Raw genomic sequence first — 26,405 nt, 5'->3', positions numbered from 1 at the left:
TGAACCTGTACAAATTACTCAATTATCTCTGCTTCCTTTACAAAATAGGGAACCTAACCTTTCTCAGTGTAAGATTAGATAACATATAAAAGCATTTTGCAAAACCTGAAGTGCTATAAAATTCTCTTATTCTGTATAAAATACAGAATTTTATTCTGTATCTTTTAAAAAAAATGGGGGGGGGCAGCTGGATGGCTCAGTGGATTGAGAGCCAAGACTCAGAGACCAGAGGTCCTAGGTTCAGATCTGGCCTCAGACACTTTCTGGCTGTGTGACCCTGGGCAAGTCACTTAACCCCCTTGCCTAGCCTTATAACAAAAAAATTAATATAGAAGGATATATATATATATATATATATAAAGATATTAGGGTTTAAAGTTTTTTTTTAATTGGGACAGTTATTAAATACAGGTGTTTCAAAAAAACAGCGCTTTAAAAATATTGGCTCCCTAATGGGTACATAATTTATAGCTGAGGATGGTTATACTTTCTAATTATTTTATATAGTATTACAGTGCAAAAAGTGGGCTTAGGAGTCACAAGACAAAGATTTATGATTTGGCTATGCTTTTTACTTTTAAAAATTTATTTAATACCTTTGTGACCTTGGACAAGTACACTATAAACCCATATAGTAAGCCTTGGTTTCCTTCTCTGTAACTAATGAGAATATTTATGGAAAGTCACTAAATTCTGTAAGTTCTCATGGAGAGATATAGTTAATAAATTCCTAGGTTTGTTTAGAAAACCACCTCTTTATTTACTAATTATAGATTGCTCAAAAATAACAATTTCATCTTTCCTTAGGCTCTGAGGATTTTATTGACCATCTCTTTTTCATTTATGTAGGATCTGAGCCCCAATGAGTTCTACACATTTACTATCACTGAAACTCATTGTCCCTTTAAACTAAAATGCTTCTTTAATCAAGTGTAAGAAATTCAAACTTTAGCATAATTGTACAAATCTGGGTGTTAGAAAAGCTGAATAATATATCTTTGTCCATAGACTGCATTAAAATTTTATCCACATGATGAGAAAGAGGGAAGAAAAATCTGCAATTCATTCTACCAAAATTTTTCACATTCACTTCACAGGATTTTGAGGTGGTGATTTAAAACCATTTTGGCAGCTCTATTTCTTCATGCAAAAACATCCACTTAAACAAATGTCTTCAAAGTTTTCAAAATGCTTAATGACAAATCAAACCTTCCATAGTTAGGCTTTGTCTTTTGAGAGAGGTGTGTGTGTAAGTTGGAGAGGAAAGTCAGGAAGTGTAGTGAGGAAGATTATTTAGTATTAGTTACATATAGTTTATATGGACCTAGCAGGAAGGGCTAGAGAATTCCAAGATGGAATGAAGGAGCAGGAAGTAGGGCTTGTGCTCTGAGAGAGACTCCATTAGTGGTTGGCACAAACTGTTGCTAGCCCTGGGAGATCTCAGACCTGTATCCCGATTCCCTGGGATCCTGAGAGGTGGAGGCTTTCAGCAAGTGGACAAGACCTGCAGAGCTGCACCAAGTGGAGGAGGGGTTTGGGATCTGGTGGACAGCATCTCAAGCACACTCTCTCTACTTGGATACCTTGGACCACCCTGGCTTTTGGCATCCTGTGATCATCTTTGGATTACCGTGAGAACCCTCAAAGCCACCCTCAGGCCCTTTAACTGTGCTGGTCAAACCTGGCTGGAACCAGGTTTGAAGCAGCCTTCCCAGTGACTCCAGAAGTGCTCCTTTGAGCCCTGCCTGGCCTAGGTCAATTAGAATTAGAGTAGACAAGTCTTCCCCTTGCCCCTGTGATTTGCCCTTTAGGGTTTTAAGTGTAGAATCCCCTATCCCTCTTTTATTATTAGTTAATCATAATTAAAACTGTTAAAACTTTTGCCTTGCCTGCTGGTTCCATAGACTCTGGCCTGGTGGTGAGCTGGGTGACAGTTGGCCAAAAATCATTCTTGACAGTTACCAGCTTAGTAGTGAACTCTGGTCTCCCTATCCTGGTTGGTCTTGTCTCTCCTTTAACCCAGTGTGTGTACCCACAAACCATTTAGGTTATATTTTAACATCTTTGGTGCCCCATTCTTTTTACAGAAGTAACAAAAGTAAATAAAAGTAAAACAAAACAAAACACAAATATATCCATAATGGCTCCATTTATTAACACATGTATCACAAATGCTCACAATATCAATGCATTCTTGGCATGCTAGACAGAGGCATTATTTAAAATTTTCTATTTCTTAAAGGTTTTGAATTTTTTGCTCCTCCCCTTATACTCATTTTAATCAATTTTATGATATTCTTGATGACTGTAACATCAATGCATGAAAGAAATATAATTATAGAAAGAAAAAAGTCAAAGTACAGCACAATCAGTATTATTTTATATTATCTTTAGGAAAAAAAGAGGTGACATTATTGCCTTCATAGTGAGCAATAACACAGATTTATAACAGTACTACACAGGTTCAAAGTTAGAGGCAAAAATTCACTAAACAGTCTATATACATACTAGGCATACAACAGAGTAATAATCAAAGATATCATCTAAAAATCAAGAAAAACAATTTCCTTCAAGCATGACATTTTCAAAAATTTCCCTCTGAGTATCTTCATGGTCAATTACTGGTATTTCTTTCTAGGATAAGGATAGTTTGAGGAGGGGGAGGAAAAGTCCTTAGTAAAGCAGTAAATAAAACAAAAACCAAAGATTAAACCAAAGGAAGAGATATATTTCATATACTTGTTTAGATGAACATGTGCAACATTTATTAACCTTGGTGAAAGGCTAAAGATGCCCTCCAGCCACTACATGCAGAGTCTGATCAACGCTGTTAATGGATTACCTTTAACTTAAAATGCAACTACAGTATGGCCAAGGGCATACCAATAGTGCCATCATATGCAGAGCCTTTGAAGATGGAGTGTTGTACAGTACTAGATGCAGAATGATTTGGGCTACTCTCTGTGGCACAGTAGTACTTTACAGAATGGAACTCTAGGCATGGGACGATTTGACAAGTGGAGCTGAGACTTTGTGTTTATTGGCGTGCAAGTGTACATGTATGTATGTACACATGAGTGTGTGTGTGTGTGTGTGTGTGTGTGTGTGGTGTAGTGTAGCATAGTGTGCTCTAATATTCCTTGAAACTCTTCCTAGACTGTTGCAGCTTCCAATTTGGAAACAGGTTCTTCTTTCCCCAGCATCCCTGAAAGACTAAGGAAGAAAATCAACTAATGAGTTCATTCAGACTGTTAATAATGCAGAATTGTGGCTCGGTCTCTCTCAGTGTCTGTCTGTCTGTCTGTCTGTCTGTCTGTCTGTCTGTCTCTCATCCCCCACCTTGGCCTCATGTTTCTGTGTATTTGTATATTCCTAGCACTTAGCACAATGCCAGCCACATAGAAAGTACTTAATAACAGCTGGATCTATTCATCAAGTTAAGGCCTGAAAAAAGTAGCCATTTAAGACTTATGGTTGACTAAATAACATGGAGAGAGTAAAGAAAACATTTTTAAAAGTATACATGATAGTCTTCCCTACCAATGCTATCTTAATGGCATCAAAATTGTGATGAAATCTCAAAAGGCTGCTCCCTATTAAAGTTCCTCCAGCTAACAAACTTTTGCAATATATCGTCTATCTCTTAACTGAACCTTGAGGTCAATATGGTTGAGGTTATATGGTATATACATATGTGTAGATGATTCTCTTTACCCACAAATATAAATAAAAATAAATGTAAATAAAACTTGCCTTCTCATTACACCATCTCATATTGATTGGCAGTGATAAACCGGGACAGACAGCAGGCCAACAGCATACCAATCAGCTATTGAAGGGAAGAAAAATGCAAAAAAATCAAGATCCTCAAATATGTTTCTTCCATGTCCTTTAACAGATTCTGGCCAATGGTGACCATTGGCACTTAACTTTGGATACACCCTTCTCTGGCTTGTTTTTCAAAAAGATGGAATCAGGTACAATAGGGGGAAGTTATATAAAATACTTTGATTTCAGAGTTACTGATGCTGCTAAATGTAGACAAAATCAGAGCATCAGAAATTTAGGATTTGATTTCTAGCTCAGTTCTCAAAAGAAAATTTAAAAATACTCAGGTATGATCCTGACTCATAAAAATATTGACATGTTAATAAATTAAAAATTTTAATAGAATAAAATAAAACTTGTCATAGGCTAATATTATTTCAGTGGAAAGAATAGGTCCTTTTTTCATGCTATGGCACAGATGAATCAGATAAAAAACTGGTGACACCAAGAATTCCTGGGCAAATTTTGGTTTGTGATATCTGGAAAAGCAAAATCCTTATAGTGGCACCACAATGTTATGTTTCTTCCTCAAAGCCTATTCCATTTTTTCCACCAAGCAAAAACCTACTATTTAAACAATTTAACCATATTTGTTATTTCATTTTATGTTTAATGACAGTTCTTGGCTTCAGCTGCCACTCATGATACACTATAAAACTGGGCAGCTATCCACTGAAAATGTTGTACAGTATTTCACATATTCATCCTCCTGCCACTCATTGGTCTTAGTAATGAACATGCATCATGTAATCGAGATGACCTTGATCAGTAGAATTAAACTTTAACAGAAAAGGAGATTTGAGATTGCATATCAACTTAGAAAAACACAAATTAACATTATTTATGTTGCATTCTATTTTTATTTATTTTGTTAAACATTTTCCAATTATATTTTTCTCTTCTGGAGGGGTGGCACTACGCAGAGGAAGCCTGTCACCTCTGGCCTTGATGACAGGCTTAATAATACCAGTCCAGTTTGGTTGCTGTAGGTTAACACAAATTCAACCTGAGGGGTATGGGAGGGTGGGGAGCGGTGAGAGGGAGAAGAATGGGAAAGAGATATTATGTTTCCAAATGTTTCAAAGGATCTGAATCTTACACTTCTTTTACTTATGATTAGCACATTTATTCTTGAGTGGTCATATTAAAAGCATTTACAGAATCAAAAAGGCCCTCCAAGGTCATTGGATCCAAACCTTTACCTCTCTGCAGCAGCCCCAAATAAGTATAGGGTCATTGTGCATAAACAAAGTGAGAAAAAGAATGCCAATAACAGAGTTAATTGCTACCGACTAAAAAAAAATATGGCAAAGGCAGTGGTGTGGTGATGATAGGGTAGAAGAGCAAAGCCAGTCATTCTAAAGAACAGAGGAGTTAATGGCCTGAATAATCAAAACAGGAATCGGAAAGAGAATTTTTATGGGAAAATATAGGAAAAGAAGAGGATTTTAAAGTAATGAAAAAGCAATATATAAAAGTCTACCCCTTTGAATGTTTTACACTCACACCCTTTTCTTCTTAACTTTCATATATCTTGCCTTAGCCTCTTAATTCCTTATATCCTGCCCAATAACCAGTCCTACCTCCCCACCCCCTTAACAAGAATATAATTCAACCAAAGAATCTCCTTTTCTGTCTTACACATTTATCTACACTTATGACCAGAGCCCTATTGGTGTGTGATTCTCAATGTCCCATTTCTGTATGACAGGTAAAGGAGATTAATGAAAGCAGATCTCTATACAAAGAGTATAGAGATCTGGTCTCTAGTTGGCTTATGGGGGGGGGGGACTTCTAGCTTCTGGCTATGGTAGGAAAGTCTAGAAAGAAATTCCAGAAAGACTACGGGAAAAGAAGGCTGGCCTGATAAAGACCACTAGGTTCCTCTCATACTGACTTCCTATTAAGTCATTTTTTTCTTATAGTGACACAAAGAGAGGGTGGCATCATCCATCTTCTCTCTCAGAACTGGAAGATAGAAGCCCCTGAAGAGATCCACAAGACCAGATTTCTCTCTCTTCTCTCCTGCTCTTATCAACTCCTTCCCACCTGTCATGCAAGGATGACACTGATCACCCCTGCTGAAGAGAGCTGGCTTTAAAGAGACTTGGATTACAAACTTATTCTCCAAAAACCCATGTCCATCTTAATGATTTCTGCTCTTGGAATCACTACTGCAAGACATGCAACTTCAAAAATATGTTTGTTTTACAAGATATCACCTCCCTGTTATGCTCTAGATTGTCTCTTGCCACTGAATTTTAAGAGGTTATAAAAGCTACTTAATTTTTGACAAAAGGTTTAGAGATTTTTTTTTAAAATTGTTTTTCTTAAAAGTACCCAATCTTTTCTTCCTCAGATATATCTTCTGACATATTTGCTTCCTTTTCTCTCTGTCATCTCATGTGTTTGCATACTCATAATATAATCTTTAACTTCACATTTTGTAGTTTTCAGACATTTAGCATGAAAAATATTCTACCACAAGTCTTTAGCTGCAATTTAGAGACAAGAGATCAAGAAAATGCTTTAGAACATTATTAAATATTCTTTGTACACAAATCCATGGCCTTCAGGGAAACACAATTCCACTTCTTTTTTTTAGAAAAGTGGGAGACATCTAGCTCTTAAGTGTTGGACCTAGTAACTTTATTGTTGAAACAATAACTACAAAATAGGTAGAAAAATGCTATTCATTTGAAATTCATTTCTGCTCATTTTTGGAACATTCTCATCTGCCTGGAAGAAAACAACCTTATTATTTTATATCCTTCAGTAAAAAGAATTTTGTTTTTCCAAAAACTGTACTAAATTGAAGCTTGTTCAAATCACATGAAAATATGTGTGCTTGCTTTAACACTGGATTTTATTTTAGACAACAAAAGTTGAGATTCACTATTTTGATGGCCTTACAGGGGCATTTTATCTCTAGCTAATCTTTTTTGTATTAGAAGAATGACATAGCAAAAAGAAGCCTGGACTTAGTAGTTAGGAGATCTAGATTCAAATCCCAGCTCCCAAACTTATTGTTATCACTTATTAGCCGTAATGATGAACAAGTCAATTATTAACCTCTGAAATTCAATTTCCTCCTCTTATAAAATGGAGATTTTTCTCACTGCTTACCTCACAATACTGTAAGGAATAAGTTCTAACAGCTCATTCACACAAATGTGAATAATAATTATTATTCCTACAAGTGGAGACATCTGATTTCTATCAAATCAGTATTTCTTCTCTCTACTTGAGAAATAATTGAGTTCCCAATGTTCCTTACTTATCAAACTAAGATTAAAGGAGGAGATGTTGCTGTTCAAGGTATTTTTATTATAAAAAATTAAAATCAAATATTTTTTCTTCATAAAAGTAAAATCATGTTTCACACACAAAGGAAGGCTGCATCTGTCTTTTCATTTAGCTTGGGTCAATGAACAATGCATGACTGCCAGACTTTATTAACCTGAGTACAGCAAATTCCATCCATCTTTATTCAGATTAAACAAATACCAGATTAATTGGCACACATAGAATGCATTTCTATTTTACAAACTGGGAGATGAACCCCTGTGACTAGCTGTATATCATTGCTCTTTTTTATTTAGAACCGTATAGCTTAATCTACCAAAATACTATAATCTTTTTCTCTAAAGTTCCCGTTGATGCATTATTACCAAGACTGCAAGATTAAACAATAGCTCTACTTGAATATGAGGAAATACAGAAGACAAGAAGGAGCCTGTTCTCTGCTGTAAAACCAAAGGCCCTTGACCATCTAGATTTTGGGGGGCCCCTGACCTGAACAATTTAGTTAGGGAGATTCATGTCATCATTTATATTTGGTTGAAAAGGTCTTTGTAATTAGTCACAACTGAATTACCAACAAAATAATATTATATATTTTAATACTATATGCCTTGTCCACATTTTCTCCTTTCTTCTCATCAATAATTCCTCTGGGGAACTATGCATCTTTAAGATTTATTTTTAAAGTAGGAAATGGAAGAGGAAAGAGCTTTTTCACATCAAAGGAAGCATGTTGATCCTATTCCTTAGGGAACAAGCTCTAGATTCACCTCTAGCACCAGCTACAACATTGTTTAGCACTACCCAGGAGCAATCATGCTGTGGATTTCAGCACAGGAGCAATGAAAATTGCTGATAACAAATCAACATAGGGAGGGTTAAGAAGGTAGGCAGGAGTGAAGGTTATAGACCAGAGGGAGAAGGGTCATGGCAGAAACCCAACCAGTAAAGACCCTCAGATGGCAAGAAAGCTTCTAATTTCCTCCTGGTGAATGCTTCTATTCTCCAGGTGTTATGAGGGGATTTGAGGTGAACCCTTTGGGACTAGGACAGGCATTCTTTGCAAGAATGCAAGACTCCAAAACTTAGCTTAAAATAAAAGGAGAAATTTATTAATTTAGTGAGTAATGTTGAAAGGTCGGGATACAGACTTAAGACTGGTCACTGCCTCCTTGGGGGATGGATTCTGTTTTTTTTTAATGCTTTATTGAAAACAGGCGCTATATGACTTGGAGAAAGGACAGTGATACTATGAATTTAGCCAGAAGTGGGGTTCACTTGACTGGGGCTAGAGTGGTGTTTGTGTCCTGAAGACATAGGGTTTGGCTGGGCATAGTTTAGGAGAAAAGTAAATGTCTTAGATCAAAACCCAATGGTATCAGGGCATAACTAGAAGATATATATCTGTGTCCATCTTGAAATGGACATAGGGGAGAATTTAAGGGGAATATTTCTCTCAGGGGTCTTTTCTTATCATGAGTCTCTAAGGTCCAAAGTCCCCTTTTCCTCAGCATGACAAGAATAACAAGGAAGGAAAGGAATTTTTCTGTTCTCTGTTTAACCTGAAATCTTCTGGAGTTTGGGGTGTCCAGAAAGGGAAACCCCAAGTCCCATGCCACAGGGACTAATCTAATCCCACATTTCAGAGCATAAAGAAGCAGCAAGTAAAGCTGCGGGATTAAATTTGAGCAAATGAGGCAAGTGACAAGCATTAGGTCACATTCTTTGAAACTATTTTGAAGTTGGGAATATTTTATATTAATGACTCAAAGTGAGAACTTCTTTTGGATCTTTAAGAAAACTCATAACAATTTAATCCAAATTAAAATTTAATAAATGTTGCTTGGGCAATCTCCTGGTCTCAGCCAAGGACAACAGGAAGTAATTCAAAACATTTCAGACTGATATTAGCAAGAAATAGTGAAAGAACACCAAAAAGGCACTAAGTGAATCTACAACTTCCTCTGATTATACACACTGCTTAGGAGGGATGAGTCATCCCTGGAGTGTGGAGGTGAATTGCTGCCCTCAGAGGGGGATGCAAAAGTGGCCTATGAATTCTGACAAGGTCACCTGGCCCTGGGAGCTCCGTGGGAAGGAAGCTGAGAAGGGGGAATTTATATCTTCAAAGGAATAACATTCCCACCTTCCATTCCTCTCAACCCAGCAGTTCACTTCCTTTAAACACCCAGAAGAAACTGACCCTGGGCCTGGTTGTCTGGCCAGGTCTGAATGCCAGCAAATGGACTCTGCACTTAGGTAGGTCGGGTGGGGCAATCAGGTTATGTCGTGAAGCTGTTAAAGGCCCCACCATCCTGAAGGAAACCCTAGGCCAGATCATATAACCAAGGAGGAAATCAGAGAACTAAAAAACTAGATATAGGACTCTGTCATTATGGACCCAGGACATCTGACATTTTTCCTATATTAAGATAGTCTCGTATAGTAGAAAAAAGCCTAGGTCTGGTGTCACAGGACCTGGGTCCAAATTCTAACTTTGATACTTAACAGCAGTGCGGCCGGCCCTAGACAAACTAGGAGAATCAGTTTCTTCACCTGTAAAATGGGGATAATACTACCTATCTTATTCACCTTACAAGGTTGCTGGGAGGCTCAAACAAATTTACATACTTTACAAGCCTTAAAATGTTTTACAAAAGTCAGTCATTATCTACAACATAGGGATATGGGCATTTTATAAACCTTAAAGTATTACAAAAATAATAGGAGCTACATATCATAACTGTGACATCCCAATGTACAAGGTCCTTCAGAAGGCTTGGTGGTAGGGACTGGGTTGATCTATGGCTTGACTTCCTCCAAATTAAAGTTGCAACTATGTGGGACTACTATTTAGGAAGGAGAAGCCCTATGAAACAAAAGCTGCAAAAACTCAATACTACAAGATACTAAAGTTGAAGAGAGAAATAGGTGCCTTTCTTCAGGAAAGAGAAGAGGATGTAATTTAGTAACAAGAGCTGTCACATCATTGCTAAGTGCTCCGGGATGCTCCAATGTCCAAAAGTAGAATTGAGGGTTCCAAGGCTGAGTGTGAACAAAATGTTTGCCTGCAGCATCACATCTACACTTCCAAAAGACAGCATCTGTATTCGGTTTTTCTTGTTATTTACCACTTGGGAATGATGCTATTTTCCTAGAATAGGCAGGGCAGGCAGCAACAAAACAATGTGAGAAGAAAAGAGATCAGTGGGGAGGGAAGAGGACGGCTACCTTCTCCTTTCCTTCATGGCCCCTCATTCCTGTATGGGATTTTGTAACCCCATGGCCAAGTAAGATCTGGTGAGGAGGTCCTGAGGTTGAGTAGGAAGAGCTAGAAATAGGAGACCTTTGATGTGAAATTCTAGCTGTGTGATGCTGGGCAAGTCATTTGGCTTCTCTGAGACTTAGTTTCCTTATCTATAAAATGGGGGTATACATAGTCTGCCTCACAGACTTGTGAGGTGTAAATTTTAAATTAATATCCAATAACTCCGAGTATTATTATATTTTATAAGATTTTAGTAATCACTTGAAGTAGAAGAAATACAAGAACAAAAGTAAAAACCTGAGTAAAGCCATGTGAGTAAAATTCTCCTGCCTGGCACTCACCCAATGGCGACAGCTGCCTTCCCAGGAGCAGAGAGTGAGGACGGAGCTACACAAAACTTCTATCTACCCTAGGTTAGTTACCTATCACAGATACGTAAATGGGATGCTGGAAGAGAGTGTCTAGGGGAGCAAATTCTAATTACACAGAGGAAAATATTTTGTAAACCTTAAAGTTCTTCATTTTGTCCTGCTGGTTTATAAAGCCAAGGTTTTAAATGAACATTTGTTAGCTCCTACTGGGGCTTTGGGGCTAAGCTACTTTAACATATGTGAACAAAGCTCACAATTCCAGGTAATGGTACATTTTAGTTTGGCCACATACTTAGCATGTTTATTTTAAATCAGTCCCATTTGAGTGATCCATCTTGGCCCAACTGGGCAATCTGCACCACTGTTTCTGTAGTCCTCACATCAGAATTCTCTGAAGGAGGGGGAAGGTAAAATCATTTACAAGATCACCCTTCTCTCTCCTTGTCCAAGTTTATTAAGGTATTTCATTGTCAGTGTGAAGGCTACTTGATGGCTTCTGTATACCTCAAATGTTTTATCATAACTTCTCTGAACCTGTGTCCTCATTTATAAAACATAGATTGGAACTCCTGTACACCTACTTCACAGGGTTGTTCTGAGGACTACTTCAGATAGATAGATAGATAGATAGATAGATAGATAGATAGATAGATGAAAGAATGAATAAATATATATATACATATATATATATATAAAATACTTTAAGGTTTACAGATAGCTCCTGTCTTTTATTTACCCCTGGCATGTGAGTTCTGCTGACTTAGCTATGACAGAAACTTTTCTGAATTACTGGCTAAAAGTTTAGGACTGTATATCAACTTTCTCTTTTTTCTCTTTGCTTGGTACTAAGGGGAAATATCCAGAATAAAGACATGGGGTAGTCTAAATTCCTTTCCTGATCAGTGCCTCCTGAAAGAAACAGCTTTTGTACAAACAAAAACAATGTAGCCAAAATCAGAAGGGAAACAACAAATTGGGAAAAAAATCTTTATAACAAAAAACTCTGACAGGGGTCTAATTACTCAAATATACAAGGAGTTAAATCAATTGTATAAAAAAATCAAGCCATTCCCCAATTGATAAATGGGCAAGAGACATGAATAGGCAATTTTCAGATAAAGAAATCAAAAGTATCAATAAGCACACGAGAAAGTGCTCTAAATCTCTAATAATTAGAGAAATGCAAATCAAAACAATTCTGAGGTATCACCTCACACCTAGCAGATTGGCTAAAATGAAAGAAGGGGAGAGTAATGAATGCTGGAGGGGATGTGGCAAAACTGAGACATTAATGCATTGCTGGTGGAGTTGTGAACTGATCCAACCATTCTGGCTGGCAATTTGGAACTATGCTCCAAGGGCTATAAAAGAATGCCTGTCCTTTGATCCAGCCATACCATTGCTGGGTTTGTACCCCAAAGAGATCATAGATAAACAGACTTGTACGAAAATATTTATAGCTGCGCTTTTTGTGGTGGCAAAAAACTGGAAAACAAGGGAATGCCCTTCAATTGGGGAATGGCTGAACAAATTGTGGTATATGCGGGTGATGGAATACTATTGTGCTAAAAGGAATAATAAACTGGAGGAATTCCATGTGAACTGGAGAGACCTCCAGGAATTGATGCAGAGCGAAAGGAACAGAGCCAGAAGAACATTGTACACAGAGACTGATACACTGTGGTAAAATCGAATGTAATGGACGTCTGTACTAGCAGCAATGCAATGACACAGGACAGCTCTGAGGGATTTATGGAAAAGATGCTACCCACATTCAGAGGAAGGACTGCAGGAGTGGAAACACAGAAGAAAAACAACTGTTTGAACACATGGGATGAGGCGGACATGATTGGGGATGTAGACTCGAAACTACCACACCAGTGCAATGATCAACATTTTGGAAATAGGTCTTGATCAATGACACATGTTAAAACCAGTGGAAATACACATCAGCCATGGGGCGGGTGGAGGTAGAGGTGGAGGTGGAGTTCGGGGGGGTGAAGGGGAAAGAGCATGAATTATGTAACCATGTTAACTTTTCTAAAAAATAAATATTAATAAATGTTTAAAAAATAGAAAGATAAATGCCAGATGAATTTTAAGCATTTATATTGCTTATATAGGTCTGGAAGGGAAGAGGATAGGTACCGGTAAACAGATATTCAGTGACTTAGTACATATAACATGGCAGCTCCAAAAGACCTCGGGTTACATTAATGGAAGTACAATGCCCAAAATAAGGGAGGTGACAGTCCCACTTGACTGCCTGATTAGAACATATCTGGAGTGCTAGGTTCTGGGCATTACATTTCATTCATTTATTTATTTACATATTTGTCCCTTAACTTCTGTCTTGGAGTCAATACTGTGTATTGGCTCTAAGGCAGAAGAGTGGTAAGGGCTAGGCAATGGGGGTTAAATGACTTGCCCAGGGTCACTCAGTTGGGAAGTGTCTGAGGCCAGATTTGAACCTAGGACCTCCCATCTCTAGGCCTGGCTCTCTATCCACTGAGCTACCCAGCTGCCTTGCCCCTCCCCCCCCCCACCCACCCAGGCATTACATTTTAGGAAGGACAGTCAGGCTGACATATATTAATAGCACAATGGTTAGGTAAAGGGAACAATGAATGAAGGAACTAGAGACATTTAGCTTGGGGAAGAGAAAGTTTGTTGGAGAGAGAAAGGATGAGACAATTATTGGGTTCAATGTCTTGTAGTTTGGCATAAGGAAGTGGGATGTTTTCATGTGGTCCTAGAAGGCAGAAATAAGAAAAATGGGGAGAATAGAGGGAAAAAGATTTCAGTTTCATATAAGGAAGAATTTCCTAACAATAAGAATAATTAAAAAAATGAACAAGAATAATACAATAATATAATTATGATACATGTATATAACTCTATGCATATATTGTATTAATATATGTTTATATTATATGATATATTTTTATATGCAGATATTAATTTATTTGATTCTCATAAGTAATCTATGAAGTAGGTGCTATTATTATTCTCACTTTTCAGATGGGGAAACTAAAATTCCATTCATACAACCAATGTATGTCAGAGGTAGGACTTGACTATAAGTCTTCCCCTAACACTGGGTCTGTCTAGCCACCAAGCTATACTGCTTCTTTGGTCATTCATCAGGTCAAATTAAACAAAATAAGCATTTTTTTTCTAGAGATAGAGACCTCCTTGGTACTAACTACAAATACAAATCTGCCCTTTCTGAATAATACGGCTTGGCACCACAAGTATGCTAAACATTAGCTCATTTTTAAATAATCCAGAGAGGGCTGCATTTCAAGGACCATTCAGTAAGCACTACGTACTGGCATCACCCATAGTATTCAGGATCCACTTAAGAAGATTGTGCCATCCTAGCAGCCAAGATGTTACTGAAGTTCTGTACTGTAATACCACTACAACTTATAACAACCCTATGAAAGAGCAGAAAGGGCTAGAATCAGGAGACCCCTGCTTGTTACCCAACTATAATACTTAGGAGATAACACAACAGAAATGCTAGGAGAATTTAATTCACTTTTGTTTCTGATCACTTCTGGTTTCTCTGTGATTTCATACTAATGCTTAATGTATGTTAAGATGCTTGGAAAACCCAACTATAATTATAAAATAAAGAATTCTAAAACTGCAGCAAGAACACATCTGCAATAATTGAGTCCCCGTTAGTTTTTGAGATGAATGCCCATAGTTCTAAGAAACATTACTGGAGAGGAGGGGTGCAGCTCATTTGCCTAAACTTTCTATGTTCATAAACATGATTTAGGCTGATTGCCACACTAAAACATCCGAAGTTACACATGTGAAAATTATAATTCTCCAAATTTTTTTAGAGATATATTAAGGGAGAACTAATTTTTAATTGTTTGGGTTTGGATGAGTTTAGATTTTTACTTTAATTGGAAATCCATCAAGACATTTACCAAATTACAAATATTTTTTCAGCCTTTCCCATATGTGTCTTGACAGGAAACATTAGCAGCCCAAGGAAAATTCTAGAGCTAGAGGTGAGATTTTTCAACTTTTATAAAAATTCTTGAATATGTTTTACATTTTCAGAGTTGTTTTAATCTTCTTCAATTCCTGGGGCCTGAAGTCCAAACTAATTTACAGGAATACCTAAATGAAAGTTGGGCTTTTTTAGAACATGGGTACAGAGGAAAATTTACCTAATATTTCAGATAATAATGGGGAAAAAAAGAAAATAGCAACTACCAATTGGCCCCATTAATGACAGAGACCTGCCACAAATGCATAGTAACAAAGCTGGGGTGGGGGTGGAGGGGAGGTCAAATAGCAAAAGAAAGAAAAAGTCTTTTCTAAATATGGATCAGTTATTTGATGTTTTCAGTTGTTTATGTTCCAATTAAGCCAGTGCTTTGTTGGGTTAACCTCTATTTGACCTAATGGAGAGGCAAATTGTCATGCTAGAGCTAGTCATTAGTTGAACTGTAACTGATATTCCCTGGATGGAAAAACTTCATTTAAATAGATAAAGGAAAATCAATAAACAGATGACCTGAGGACTAATAAACATTAAGCTCTATCCCCATTACATAAGCCTTTCCTAATGTAAAGAAGAGTGGCAAGAAAGCTGGATAACAAATGAAGAAAAAAAAAAAAGCAGAGTAACCATCACTCAATGAACAAGTAGCTAAACCATGGAACAAATGAGCATGTACCATACCTGGGAGAATGCAATTCCAAAAGCCACTCCAGCTATGATTCCCATATTCGTTTCCATAAAACTGGTCACCAGATCATAACAACCCTGCGGCAAAAACAGAGATAACATTTTATGACATATGGCTTATGGGATCCTGGATCTGGTTTAATTCCTGAGCAATTTTCACATGATTTCTCCCAAGATTATTATATGAACAAGGTTCTAGTCAGTGTTTACCATTTGAAACAGTAAAGGTTTTTTTTTTGTTTTAAGAAAATAATTATCTGAGCAGACCATCAAACTGAATGAAAACGAATAATATTTTAAAACCATATTTGACAATTAATAAATCTATTTCTCTTAAAATACTAATTCTATCACTTAAGGCAGTATTCATTTTAACAAACTCACAGATCCATCAAAGTATTATTTGAATACTTTGTGCCATATTTGCTAGTTTATGTGCTCCGAGTGCATCTTAAGTCATTCCTTTTGTCTTGGTCAGACGTGCACATCATTCTTGCTACTTGTTGCACCCCAGATGAAAAGAAGCGAATCTGGGACTTGGCCATAGCAGTAGGAGATGAGAAAGCCCTCAGTGGCACATGGGCAGGGGTCCCGGGTGCTACTGCTGTCCCTGTACAAGACCCTGGATGGAATTATGGAAATGAGAGCCACCCAAAGAAACCACATATTAGACTGCATTTTTCAAGCCATGGAGAGAGGTATTAGGAGGCGAGTGCATTACAGCAAACTTAGGGAAGTTACTCAAGGTAAACCTAGATGTAGGGACACCCTAGCCTGTGCCCATGAGGACAGGTTATCACAATATACATTTCTGGCCATCCCTTCTTCAATATGTCCTTTATTAGGAAGAGACATAATGGAGAAGCTAAATTCTAAAATTTCCCTTACCTCAAATCAAAGTTCCCTAAACACTCCTTTGCAAAGACCTCCCACTATCTAATCAGAAATCTGGGAGAAAGTAGCTTCTATTGTTTGGGATCAAGGCATTCCAGGAAGAGGGTAACTCAGTTACCCCTTAACTCTCCCCTCCTGCCAGTGAAAAAACCCAATGGGACTTGGCCTACGGTCCAAGACCTTGGGCATATTAATGGAGCAATAATTTCTGCACACCCCATTGTCCCTAGCCTATATACTAACTTAGATTCCAGGAAACTCTCAGGGGTTTTCTGTGATTGACTTGAAAGATGTTTTCCCCTGCATACCTCTACAAAGTGTAGATTCCTTTTAGCGGTTGAGTGGGTTTTCCCCTTAGACCCCAGACCCCAACAAGTCAGGCATTGTGCCCTTTCACTGGACCTCAGAGACAGCCTGCACTATTTTGGGGCTGCCCTCAACAAAGACTTTAGAGCTCTAAAACTGACTAACAGCTCCATTTTACAATACATCGATAACCTCTTGATTTCTAGCCCATCAGAGGCCGCCTGTTTCATGGACACAATTTCCACCTTAAAATTCCTAGGATTTGTAGATGAGAGAAAGCAATTTGCCGCCCCCCCCCACCCCCCCACCCCCGCGTTTTAGCTCTGTACCTGGGACCTGATCTGAGGCCAGTGGCACTGGAGCTCCCAGACCCCCTCCTCTCCCTAAGCCCATCCTAAGGAGAGGGGAATCACCAGGGGAGGATTGGCAGATTGATTTCACCCACCTGCCACCTGGCAAAAGGTGCAAGACCCTAAAAAGATCCCTCACCAAGCTATGTGAGGAAGCAAAAGCTGATTGGATCCAAGCTCCCAAATTAGCCCTTACTAGAATCAAACTTGCTCCTCCAGCAGATTTAAGACTAAGCCCATTTGAACTGCAGTATGGGAAACCCTTTCTAACCTCTGATGTTCTTTTGATACAGAAATTATTCACGGTGTCGACATGGAATCTAGAGTCCCCAAACTTGTGGCTTAGTGAGATCTGATGAACCCCAAGTTTTAGAAATAGCTTGTAGGTTGGAGACCCCAAAGCTTGTGCTTGTTCCCTGTTCCCATGAGAATCCACCCTGAAGGGAATCTCAGACTAGCAGTTGCAGACTGAATAATGGACCCTAGGGTAAATGCTAAATACCCTTTTTGTCTTGGGTAGTCTTCCCCATTGTATCTGAGACCCTTACCCAGGAGGACACACCTGGACAGGGACCATCCTTTAGTATCCCTTGTGTAAGCAGCCCCTTCCCTTACACCCTAGCCTCTAGCTATGATTCCTTTCCCCAGCTTGATTTTATCCGGTCTGTATATGTAAATCATCTCTCCCAGCCCCTGGATCTCCCCAAATGGTAAATAAGTTCCCCAATTTCCTTTGTTCCTTGGAGTTGTCATCTAGCGCAGTGTCACTCCCAGGGGGATCAGGGAGCTAGAGTGAAGTAGTGTTCATCTCTTAGACTCAGCACAAGGCGCAGCTCTGCAAAAGAAGCCAGGTAGCCCTCATCCCCCTTTCCCTTGATTAAAGAGTGATTTTATGACTATTTAATAGTTCTGGGTTTTTCTAAGTTAATAGGAGTTCAAACTTCACAATATAGATAAAAGGGAATGATTGTGGGGCTTGTTTGTTATTGTTGTGGGGGGGGGGTTACAGGATTTAATTGTTAACTATTCATTTTTTAACTGATTGCTTATGACTGATACATCTAAATGAATGATCTTAAAGTTAGCTAATAGATTTTTCACATGAACCTGGTTTGAGGTCAAAGAGACAAATTTTGTGAATGGCCCATGGGAAACTTACAAAAACAAAATAAAATAAAAAAAAAACCTTATTACTTTGCCTTCATTTTTTAAATTTATTTTTTGTTATCATTATATACATAAACAACAGTAAATTTGAACATTGCTTCATGGAAAGGTGAATGAAAAGAGGAATATGAAACCATGAATATTTATGAGGAATAACTTTCCTCTTAAAAAACAATATGTAAATTTAGCAAGATGCCTTTCTGAACCTTTTGCTTCTTTTCTTAAAAAAAAAGTTTCTCCCTTAATTAAAACAAACACACACACACACACACACACACACACACACACACACACACACACACACACCCCTACTTCCTTTGGATCAAATAGCCCCATTACACAAAACAAATCCACATATTAGGCACTGAAGGGGGGGGGGGAAGTATTGTCATTGTCTGGCCCCAGGAATCACTATTGATTAATTAGTTCTCAAGTCTTTTCAAGTTGTTTTCTTTAAAATGCCATAGTCACTATATGAATTATTCTCCTAGTTCTGTTCATTTCACTACACATCAGTTCATATGAAGGTCTTCCTGGGTTTCTTTGAATTCATCTTTTGTCATTTATTACAATAAAGTAGTATTTTATTATATTAATACAACATCATCAGATTAGCTATTTCCTGACTGATCAACATCCACCTTATTACCAAAAGTCTTTTGCTATCACAAAAAGTTCTACCATGAATATTTTTGTACATAAGTATCCTTTCCCTTTGCCTTTAATCTCTTTGGGGGTATTAATCTAGTAGGAGTATTGCTGGGTCAAAAATATGCATAGTTTAGTGACTTTGGGAGAATTTTAAAAAATGATTTAATACATGAATTGATAGGGATTATGCAGGAGCAGGGACACAATTGACACAAAACTCTTTCAGCATTAATATCATGTACTAATCACATTTTAAAAAACACTGCCATATTCTTTATTTCACTTGAGATTACTCCATTTATTTTATTAAATAATTACTCTTCTATGGTTTATATAGTGCAAAATTAATAAGAAATATTACAATATTTATTTTTGAATCAACTTTTTCAATCTAAAAATTGAAAGAGTATTAGCACTTGGTATTTTTCCTTTCTTCTTGAAAGGCTATCAACTTAGTTTTATAGATCTTACATCTTCTAAAAACTAACAGTTACATTAATTCATTAGTCAGATGAAAGGCTGTGCTGGTTAAAACAGGAAAAGCATGGTGTTGAACAAATTTTTAAATAACTCAACTAATTTTAAAGCAAAGGAAAGCACAGTTTTCTAGTTTATCTTAATTTAGTTCCTAGCAATTTGCCAGGCTAACATTTTCACTGCCTTCCCCCTTATTTTGCACATTCCCTGGGGTGTGTGAAAATTCCAACTGAGTTATATCTTCTGACAAGTTGTATTTTACATGTCCACAATCTGTCATTCAAAGAAACACACATTAACTTAGCAACTACTGTATGACTTGTGTTTTCACCGCAATTGACAAACTATAATCCCTAGTTATTTGATGCAAATTTTAGGGGGAATAATTGAAATATTCACAGGATTTTGTGAAGTTTAACTCAATTTATAGTTAGCAATTTGGCTTTTAACTTTTATAAGTATGGGCATAATCTCATGCTGATTTTCTATTGTGGGAGTGGGGAGTGAGGTTAGATCAAAGAAGGGACAGAGGAAAGGAAATGAATTTTCTAATAGTTTCTAAAACAACAAAGTCTAGGAGACATAGAATAAAAAATTATTTTTCCTGGCCTTCATTGATGTCTTCCTTCCCAGAGATACAAAATATATTTGGAATAAAGAGTGTATAAGTACCATTTGCCAACCACTTAGCAAATAAGCAAATACTGATGCAAACTTGAAACCTAATATTTATCTAATATTTTTACAATTATATAGGCTTTTCACAGGGCTATATAAAATGGGCTTAAAAAGCCCTTAGAGATCACCTAGCTTAGATCTGTCATTTTACAAAACAAGGGAGTTCAAGTAACTTTTCAGAGTTGAGAATTATGCTAAGACAGAGTCAACTGGAGACTATTTGTGAAGCTGTGAATTAATCCAGCTCTCCTGGAAAGCAATCTGGAATTAATAAAGTTGATAACATGAGACTCAGAGATCCCACTGCTAGTCATATACCAAAAGGAGGTCAAAGTCAGAAAGAAAACTCCTAAACATACCAAAGTATTCAAAACAGTACTTTTTATGGGAGGGAAGAACTGGAGATGCTCATCCACTAGGAGAACAGTTAATTGTGGTGTCTGAATATTACTGCTTAAAAAGAAACAGCAAATATGAAGAATTCAGAGAAGCAAGAGAAAACATATGAATACTAAGTAAGCAAAACAATATACACAACTACAATGATATAAAGATTAAATGACTTTTCTGAGGTCAGACAGAAAGTGAAAATGCCTCTTGAGCTAGGTCCACTGTTTTCTAGTATACTGAACTGTTTCCACTTTATAAAAGCATTTATTTGTCTCAGAACTGCTTTAAATCAGAGCTTACCTAAGGGCAACTGAAACTGACTAAAATTGTACAAATTTAATTTACATTTAATTCTTGGGAATGTGCACAGAAAAGAACAGCTAATATAAAAACTTTAGCAAAAAAAGTAAAATTAACTAATGTCTCAGAACTGTCACATTTTTATGTAATTAGTTATTTGCAAAATAGAACAGAGGCAATTAGAAACCCCTGATTTCCTGATCTAGGGCACCTCTCACAGAACTGTACCTGTTCTCTTGACCATTTTTCCTGAGACATGCTTTGGCCCCTTGCTGACTGACAGACATGTATCTTTGCTAAGATAGTGCAGTAGGTTTCATTGGTCACAGAATCCTAGATTTGGAGTTGGAAGGAACCTCAGAGGCCAGCTAGTCCAACTATCTCATTTTATATATGAGGAAACTGGAACCCAGGATTTTTAAGTGACTTGCTAAAGATCACATAGGCAACATTGTGTGAAAAATGGAATTTGAACATAGTACTTTTTATCCCCTATATCAAGTCAGTCTTTTATCCTTGGAATTGGTTTTACTTACATTACTTGGATGCTAGTTATTACCCTGGCTTCTCTACCACCAAAATACCTACACTACCCCTAGTTCTGTGGTTTTTTTTAGACTTAAATTGTTCATGTTTTCTCCTTTATCTACTTCTTCTGTTCCTTTTCTTTCCCTGCCCAACTGAGTAGCTCAGAATCTTCCCTCCTCGCCTCCCCTCCAAAGTTTAACTTTAAGAAAATTTCTTTTATGTCATGCACACTTTTCCCAAAGTTTTCTTTTGTTTTGTCTTGGGCTTGTAGATTTTATTTTCTGATTGATTATCTTTCTCCTCATTGGCTCCTTTTTTCCTTCTCCAAAAGAAAACCTTCTCTGATTTCCAAGTTGTCTATCTGGAAACTTTGGCCACTTCCGATAACTTCTTGGAATTTTATATGCTCCAATAAACTGAATATATACTTTGTATTTATCTGTAGGTAAATTGTAGCTTCCCATGCCTTGAAGAATATAAGCTTCTTAAGAAGAGAGATGGTTACATGTTTTGTCTTTGCACTCCCCGCCTAATATAGTTCTTTAAACATACTAGATACTTAATACCTATGGAGTTGTGTGAGCTTGAAAGGTTAAAACCTGAGTCTCCCCATGTCTACAATTGAGACAATAATGGTCACAACACATACCTCATTGAACTATTGTGAACAAAGTGCTCTGTAAACTATAAAACAGGACATAAGTGTGAGCTATTATCATTCTCCTTCTTGCTCTATGCCACATACTCACAGACACGCATACCCACACACACAAATTAAAACCAGAAAAAATATGTTACAATGAATAAAAAGCTTATATTGGCATAATAAAGAGAACTTGAAAGTTTAATTTCCTTCCTGCAGCTTTACCAAAAGAGATTTACACAAATTAAAATGGATTTCTCTAAACTAGTTTTTTAAGAACATTGGTGAGCTGTTCCTCTGTCACATCTTTTGGCAAATTGCAATACAGAAACCCTTACCCACTCTTTTCATTTTTGCATTTTAAATTCCCTTATTACTACTTTGTGCTGCCTTTTACTAGCTTTTCTTTGAGGTAATCTTCCTCCTTCTAATTTTACAAGGTTGGGGGGAGTGGGTAGTAAGCTGACAAAGGGTTTAAGCTGGTTTGTTCTTATAGTAGCATGAGCCCACTAACGAAAAGGCTAACACTTAAATAAGAACCACAATAATGTCCATCAATTAACTGGTCTGTTGTCCCTGTCCCCCTCCCCAACTTTCTGCCTAAGTGTTGGTCCCTGGCTGCTAACACTTTCATGTTTGCAAAAGAAATGTGGAAAGAGAAATGACATTCACTGCCAGATACACACAATAGGGTTAACTACATACTCACTAAATCTAAAGCTATTTAACTTTTTGGTGAATTGTGGCAATAAGACCGGAATCTAAATTGAGTAATGGATTCCTATGCTTCCAATGTTTTGGAAAATGAGAACAGAATGAGGAACCAAAAACATTAGGACTCTGACTACTTTGTGGGTTGATGTCTAGTTCCAATATCTTTCCCACAATCATGGAAAAATATCCTAAACAACTGTCCTCCTAGTTCTTCTCTTCCTCCATCCTACTCTGAAACCACTACATCAAGTAACAGAGTTCTAACGTTTCTGAGGGCATCAAGGGAACAAACCTTTTGATTGACTTTAGTGGCAGCCACAGTCATGTTGCGTAGATCCTGGGGGTTGCAATCACTGGTATTCATGCAGCAGCTGGGAGGGATCCCATGTTCCAGGAAGTATGGGCTGGTGCTCCAGTTAGTATAATTCTGAACACCACAGCAGCTCAGCTACAAAGAACAAAAACAAGATTTGGGAAAATACTTGCATTGTGTTACCACTGCCACCTCTTCACTAACTGCAAAAGAAAGAGAGTGAGGCCAAGAATCACAAAGTAATTGGTTATTCCCTTATTTTTTTTCACAGTCAGTCAATACCTCACTTACCACCTTCTTCTCTTCTTCATCTTGAAGCTTGTAATAGAGGACACCACTCAGTATGCATGTTGGTGTTCCCTCAAAATATCTTCAATCCCCCAGGTGCTCAATCTCTTAAAATCCAATAACTTACTTTGTTCTACCTCATCCAAGCCCAGAAATGGTCAGAGCCTGAATCTCCCTCATTTACACAATAAAAGCCAGAATATTCCCCTATTTGCTAATCATCTATTGGTCCATCTTTCTTCTCCTAAACCTTCACTGAGCTTTCCAGTCCTTTCTTGGGCCATTATTCCCGCTCTGACTTCACACTTTCCAATTCTATAATTAACAAGTTTGGATCTCTATTTTCCTCTTTTCTTAATTTACTTGCTCCACTACTGCTCATATCTCGCCAAATCCTAACCTTGGATTACTTCCACCATATGAATTCTCCAATGCTGCTGAATGGGGTTGGAGGAATTCAAGAAACCATAACCAGGTCCACTAGAAATTTATGCCATAAGTAATTGCATCCTCACTGGGGCAAGGTAATCTTTTTACTTCTCTCTAACTGATTCTTCATGCTGTTTCTCCATAGAAACTGTTCCAAACACTCTTTTTTGACTTCCTATCTTTCCATGATAATTTAAAAATTGTTTTTCTTTTTTCAAATAATGAAAATCCACCTTCCTTCCCTCTAGCCCACCCTATGGAAAAAAGAAGAAAAAAACGTTGTAATATATATAGTCAAGCAAACAAATTCTAGCATGGGCCATATCCAAAAAATGTATGCTTATCTCAATCTGAGTCCATCACCTCTCTTTCAGGAGGTGTGTAGCATTTTTCACTGTAAGACTTCTGGAACTGTGGTGGGTCATTGCACTGATCAGCACTCATAAGTCTTCCAAAGTTCTTTTTATCTTTATAATATTGTTGTTAGTGAATAAATTGTTCTCCTGGTCTTGCTCAGTTCACTCTGCATCAGTTCACAGAATTCTCCCCAAGATCCTTTGGAACTATACCCTTCAATATTTCTTATAGCAAAATTACAGTGAGAAAACTAAAGTCATTCACTGTGAGTTTCCTCTTCTCTCCTCTTATTTAAACCCTCTGATATCATCTCCCAGTCTCTTCTCCTTGCAAAGACCATCCTCTCTACATGTACACTTGATCCCAATCCTTTCCATATTCTTTTGCAGTCTACTTTCAAAATTATACTCCTCTTCCTAATCTTTGATATATTTATTTACTGATTCCTTTGATGTTGACTTCAAATATGCCCAAGTCTCCCCAATTCTTAATTCATTTGACTCTACCAGTTCCTCAAGCTATCATCCCATCTCCCTTTCTTAGCCAATCTCTGAGAAAAAGCTATCTAGTCATTTCATCCACTTCCTCTCCCTCACTTCACAATCCTTTGACTTCTGTTATCATCATTCAACTGAAACTGTTCTCTCTAAAATTACCAGTTATCTTTTACATGACAAATCCAATGGTCTTTTTTCTATACTCATCCTTTTTAATCTGTTGCCTCCATTGACTTCTTGGAAGGTCTCTCCTATTGGATTTTTCTTACTCTATTCTCCTTTGATTTCCTCCTATCTATCTAGTTAATGCTTCTTAGCCTCCTTAGTTGGATCATCATCCCTATGCACCTGTTAACTCTGAATATACATCAAGGCTCTATCCTGGGTACTCTTTTCTCTTTCTCAACTTAAAAGCTCCTATGCATTAAATTATCACTTTAATTATGATCACCTTTAGATAAATATAGCTAGTTCTAGACTCTCTTCTGAACTCAAATCCCCATATCACCACTTGCATATTGGACACATCAACCTTTCACTGGCCACAACTCTACTGTTATTAAAGTATGTGTTCAGGAATGAAAGGCATGTGTTTAGTTACAAAGTTTTTTGACCCAAGAGAAATTTGCTTTTTTTTTAAAACTCTATGGAGTTTTTTAGTGTATGGATAAATTGTTGAAAGTCAATCTATAAGAATCTGAGCTCAGGGGTACTATTTTCTCTCTCGAGCAATGACACGATAAAAAAAAATAATACTAAATACCCATACCAGGGAAGGCTGAAAAATTAATGACAATTGCACATCACAAACTTGAAACTGCAAATGGTGACTGACTTTCAGGAGAGTTCTTTCCTTAAATATCTATCTTGCCACTTTAAACTTACGCTCTCCTGAACATCATCCACTGCACGGCTTCTCTCATCATTCCCGTTGTAATTCTGCATGGCTTCAGTGTATGTCCTGAGGAAGGTATCCTTGATCTAAGGAAGGAAAGGAGATAGGCAACACAATGTCATTTCACTGCTTGAAAAGCTCAGTCAACAAGTATTTATTAAATGATTACTGTGTGCTGGGCACCGTGCTAAAAGCTGGGAACACAAAGTAAAGAAATTTATGTTAACATGTTAGTTTTCATTTCAAGATCACCCTTTTGAAAAATTGCTAATAAACCATAGCTCACAGGAGCAAAAGCTTGGGCTGAGACACATAATGCCTAAAGCTTGGAGGGGGGTGGGACCTCAGAAATCACTTAATCTTAGTCTCTTCTTTTTACATAGGAAGAAACCAAGGCCTAGAGGGGTTCCCTAAAGTCTTTTATAACCAGAATTTTTTTTGTTTGTTTTCAATATTAAAAAAAAGAAACAAATAAGAATGAAGCTTTACTTTGTTTCATGAGTTGCATAACCATGGATGTCTGGGATTGCCAATACAAATGGACAAGCTGGTCCTAGAATTAAACAGAAGAAGACGAGTAGACTGAATTTATCTTCAGGGATTTGAAAAGCTCCTTTAAATACTCCAACCTTCTTCTAGAAACAAAATTCCATCTTTTTTAATATCCAAATCTTACTAGCATTATGGTATAGATGAGAGACACTGAACACAAGTCTTATAAGAATTGAAAATGAAATTTAAAAAGTCAAGGGGTGCATGGGGCGGGGGGGGGAGTGTGGAGTAGTAAGCAGCTTGCAATGCAAATCAAGGAACAACTTCAGTGAAGAAGAGAGAAAAGATGTCATTAGGCTGCCAGAAAGAGAGTAGTGCTTATGATCTAATTAAGGGGAAGGATGGCAGGAGGGAAGGAAGATTCACGGTATACTGGGGCGGGTAGGACCTCCTGGTAGCAAACTCATGGGAGATCCAGGACAAGAATAGTCTTACAGGATGGGTAGCTGTGAATGGGTTGCAATTTTGTATCGCTGGAGGGGATATCCA

General features: G+C 37.5%; 1 protein-coding gene across 1 annotated transcript in view; it reads right to left on the bottom strand.

The window, feature by feature from the left end:
- Positions 1 to 2,132: 2,132 nt before the first annotated feature.
- The window catches only part of TSPAN7 (tetraspanin 7), a 110,713-nt gene continuing 86,440 nt past the window's right edge, over positions 2,133 to 26,405 (bottom strand). The window contains exons 4-8 of the mRNA XM_044670166.1: positions 25,355 to 25,450; positions 22,878 to 23,033; positions 15,482 to 15,565; positions 3,754 to 3,829; positions 2,133 to 3,213 (exon numbers count right to left, since the gene is read on the bottom strand). Of these exons, the coding sequence (XP_044526101.1) occupies positions 3,761 to 3,829; positions 15,482 to 15,565; positions 22,878 to 23,033; positions 25,355 to 25,450 (405 nt within the window). The 3' untranslated portion in view covers positions 2,133 to 3,213; positions 3,754 to 3,760. The remainder of the gene's footprint in view (positions 3,214 to 3,753; positions 3,830 to 15,481; positions 15,566 to 22,877; positions 23,034 to 25,354; positions 25,451 to 26,405) is intronic.

This window comes from Gracilinanus agilis, chromosome 3 (genome assembly GCF_016433145.1).
Source record: "Gracilinanus agilis isolate LMUSP501 chromosome 3, AgileGrace, whole genome shotgun sequence".
In the NCBI taxonomy this organism is placed as follows: Eukaryota; Metazoa; Chordata; class Mammalia; order Didelphimorphia; family Didelphidae; genus Gracilinanus; species Gracilinanus agilis.
The sequence above is the reverse complement of the archived record's forward strand: the minus strand, read 5'-3'. Positions and strand labels throughout refer to the sequence as shown.